At 57.7% G+C, this 3,486-nt stretch overlaps 1 protein-coding gene across 1 annotated transcript in view; it reads left to right on the top strand.

Annotated features, from left to right (window-relative positions):
• Positions 1 to 237: 237 nt before the first annotated feature.
• zgc:113223 (uncharacterized protein LOC541424 homolog) overlaps positions 238 to 3,486 on the top strand; it is an 8,369-nt gene continuing 5,120 nt past the window's right edge. The window contains exons 1-2 of the mRNA XM_061078055.1: positions 238 to 294; positions 1,027 to 1,084. Coding sequence (XP_060934038.1) covers positions 238 to 294; positions 1,027 to 1,084 — 115 coding nt within the window. The remainder of the gene's footprint in view (positions 295 to 1,026; positions 1,085 to 3,486) is intronic.

Raw genomic sequence — 3,486 nt, 5'->3', positions numbered from 1 at the left:
GTGCAGTTCTGTGATGGAGGCTCTGGCAGAGGGGGAGGAGTTGAACAGTCTCATTACGGTTGGGAGGAAGGACTTCCTGTCTCGTTCCTTCGAGCAGCGGGGGGGTTGAATGAGTCTGTGACTGAAGCTGCTCCTCAGGAATGCGTGGAGCAGGCCGCCACACGCTGGATTCCTGCTGTCAGGTGAGCAGGACTGGAACCTGTCCTCAGTGTGAGGAGAGGACGCTGCTGAGAGGACATGAGAGGATACCGAGGAATCAAGTACACGCTGTTCGTCTGCTGCTACGTCTTCTGGGTGAGTCTCCGTCCAAACACCTCCACCTCACCTCCACCTCAGCTCCACCCTGACAGCACCTGACTCCACCCACCAGGACCTGAGGACACAGCAGGGGGTTGGACCGGGACGCTTCTGTCCACAGATTCACAGGAACTGGTTTCAACTGGTCTTCAGACTGTTGTTGTTGAAGCTTCACACAGATTCTTTCTTTACACCTGAACGTCTCCAGCAGCGTCTGTCCCCTCCACCAGGTGCGTCTCCGTCTGGATGGACGAGACCAACGAGACCACGCTGCTGCACCCCCACCCTCTTAAACCTTTAGTTTATAAAACTGTGTGTTCGCCAAAAAACAATCAGATTAAACCGTGTGCACATAATACATTTAAATTATAGAAGGAGATATCAATAACTTTCTGTCAAAACGTGATGAGAGACACTTTGAAGTAGTTGAGACTGAAATGAGGAACGTGTTATTCAAACTGAATTAATACGATTCCTGGTGTTTTCTGATCATCTGCTGAGAAGCTTCACGTCATGATGATGAAATCTGCTTCGTGTGAAAGAGTCAAAACTGAATTACACATATCTGATCGTCACCATGACGTCATCAGGAACAATCACACCAGGATGTGACATCATCAGATATCTGTAGAGAGGATCCAGGATCAGTCAAACTGAAACTGTCTCATCAAAGAACTCGTCCCTTTGACTGAAATGTCTTTCTGTCCATTTGCTTCTGTGTGACTGCAGGTGGTTAGCTCCGCCCTCATCGCCGTGGGGATCTACGCCAAGATCGCCAAGGAGAAAGGTGAGAGAGGACGGAGGGGATGAGACTCAAAGATGGAGACAGGAGGAGACAGGAGGAGACAGTGGGAGACAGAGGAGACAGAGGAGACAGAGGAGACAGGGGGAGACAGGGGGAGACAGGAGGAGACAGGGGGAGACAGGAGGAGACAGGAGGAGACAGGGGAGACAGCAGGAGACAGGAGGAGACAGAGGAGGAGACAGGAGGAGACAGGAGGAGACAGCAGGAGACAGGAGGAGACAGAGGAGGAGACAGGAGGAGACAGGGGGAGACAGGAGGAGACAGGGGGAGACAGTGGGAGACAGGAGGAGACAGGGGGAGACAGGAGGAGACAGTGGGAGACAGGAGGAGACAGGGGGAGACAGAGGGAGACGGGAGGAGACAGGAGGAGACAGGAGGAGACAGGGGGAGACAAGGGGAGACAGGAGGAGACAGGAGGAGACAGTGGGAGACAGGAGGAGACAGGGGGAGACAGAGGAGACACTGGGAGACAGGGGGAGACAGGAGGAGACAGGAGGAGACAGGAGGAGACAGTGGGAGACAGGAGGAGACACTGGGAGACAGGGGGAGACAGGAGGAGACAGGAGGAGACAGGAGGAGACAGGAGGAGACAGGGGGAGACAGTGGGAGACAGGAGGAGACAGGAGGAGACAGTGGGAGACAGGAGGAGACAGGAGGAGACAGAGGAGGAGACAGGAGGAGACAGGAGGAGACAGCAGGAGACAGGAGGAGACAGAGGAGGAGACAGGAGGAGACAGGAGGAGACAGGAGGAGACAGGGGAGACAGCAGGAGACAGGAGGAGACAGAGGAGGAGACAGGAGGAGACAGGAGGAGACAGCAGGAGACAGGAGGAGACAGAGGAGGAGACAGGAGGAGACAGGAGGAGACAGGGGGAGACAGGAGGAGACAGTGGGAGACAGGAGGAGACAGGGGGAGACAGGAGGAGACAGTGGGAGACAGGAGGAGACAGGAGGAGACAGTGGGAGACAGGAGGAGACAGGAGGAGACAGGAGGAGAAAGGAGGAGACAGGAGGAGACAGAGGAGACAGGGGGAGACAGGGGGAGACAGGGGGAGACAGGAGGAGACAGGGGGAGACAGGAGGAGACAGGAGGAGACAGGAGGAGACAGAGGAGACAGGGGGAGACAGGAGGAGACAGGAGGAGACAAGAGGAGACAGGGGGAGACAGGAGGAGACAGGAGGAGACAGCAGGAGACAGGAGGAGACAGGAGGAGACAGGGGGAGACAGGTGGGGACAGGAGGAGACAGTGGGAGACAGTGGGAGACCGGAGGAGACAGGAGGAGACAGTGGGAGACAGGAGGAGACAGGAGGAGACAGTGGGAGACAGGAGGAGACAGGAGGAGACAGGAGGAGACAGGAGGAGACAGTGGGAGACAGTGGGAGACAGGAGGAGACAGGAGGAGACAGGGGGAGACAGGAGGAGACAGGAGGAGACAGTGGGAGACAGGAGGAGACAGGAGGAGACAGGAGGAGACAGGAGGAGACAGTGGGAGACAGGAGGAGACAGGAGGAGACAGGAGGAGACAGGAGGAGACAGTGGGAGACAGGAGGAGACAGGAGGAGACAGGAGGAGACAGTGGGAGACAGGAGGAGACACTGGGAGACAGGGGGAGACAGGAAGAGACAGGAGGAGACAGGAGGAGACAGGAGGAGACAGGAGGAGACAGGGGGAGACAGGTGGGGACAGGAGGAGACAGGGGGAGACAGTGGGAGACAGGGGGAGACAGTGGGAGACAGGAGGAGACAGAGGAGACAGAGGAGACAGGGGGAGACAGGGGGAGACAGGTGGGGACAGGAGGAGACAGGGGGAGACAGGAGGAGACAGGAGGAGACAGGAGGAGACAGTGGGAGACAGGAGGAGACACTGGGAGACAGGGGGAGACAGGAGGAGACAGGAGGAGACAGGAGGAGACAGGAGGAGACAGTGGGAGACAGTGGGAGACAGGAGGAGACAGGAGGAGACAGTGGGAGACAGGAGGAGACAGGAGGAGACAGTGGGAGACAGGAGGAGACAGGAGGAGACAGGAGGAGACAGTGGGAGACAGGAGGAGACACTGGGAGACAGGGGGAGACAGGAGGAGACAGGAGGAGACAGGAGGAGACAGGAGGAGACAGGGGGAGACAGTGGGAGACAGGAGGAGACAGGAGGAGACACTGGGAGACAGGAGGAGACAGGAGGAGACAGGGGGAGACAGGAGGAGACAGGAGGAGACAGGAGGAGACAGTGGGAGACAGTGGGAGACAGGAGGAGACAGGAGGAGACAGGGGGAGACAGGAGGAGACAGGGGGAGACAGGAGGAGACAGGGGGAGACAGGAGGAGACAGGAGGAGACAGGGGAGACAGCAGGAGACAGGAGGAGACAGAGGAGGAGACAGGAGGAGA

The sequence above is a fragment of the Limanda limanda genome, chromosome 9 (genome assembly GCF_963576545.1).
Source record: "Limanda limanda chromosome 9, fLimLim1.1, whole genome shotgun sequence".
Lineage (NCBI taxonomy): Eukaryota > Metazoa > Chordata > Actinopteri > Pleuronectiformes > Pleuronectidae > Limanda > Limanda limanda.
Note: the sequence above shows the minus strand (reverse complement) of the source record. Positions and strands in the feature narration are given on the sequence as shown.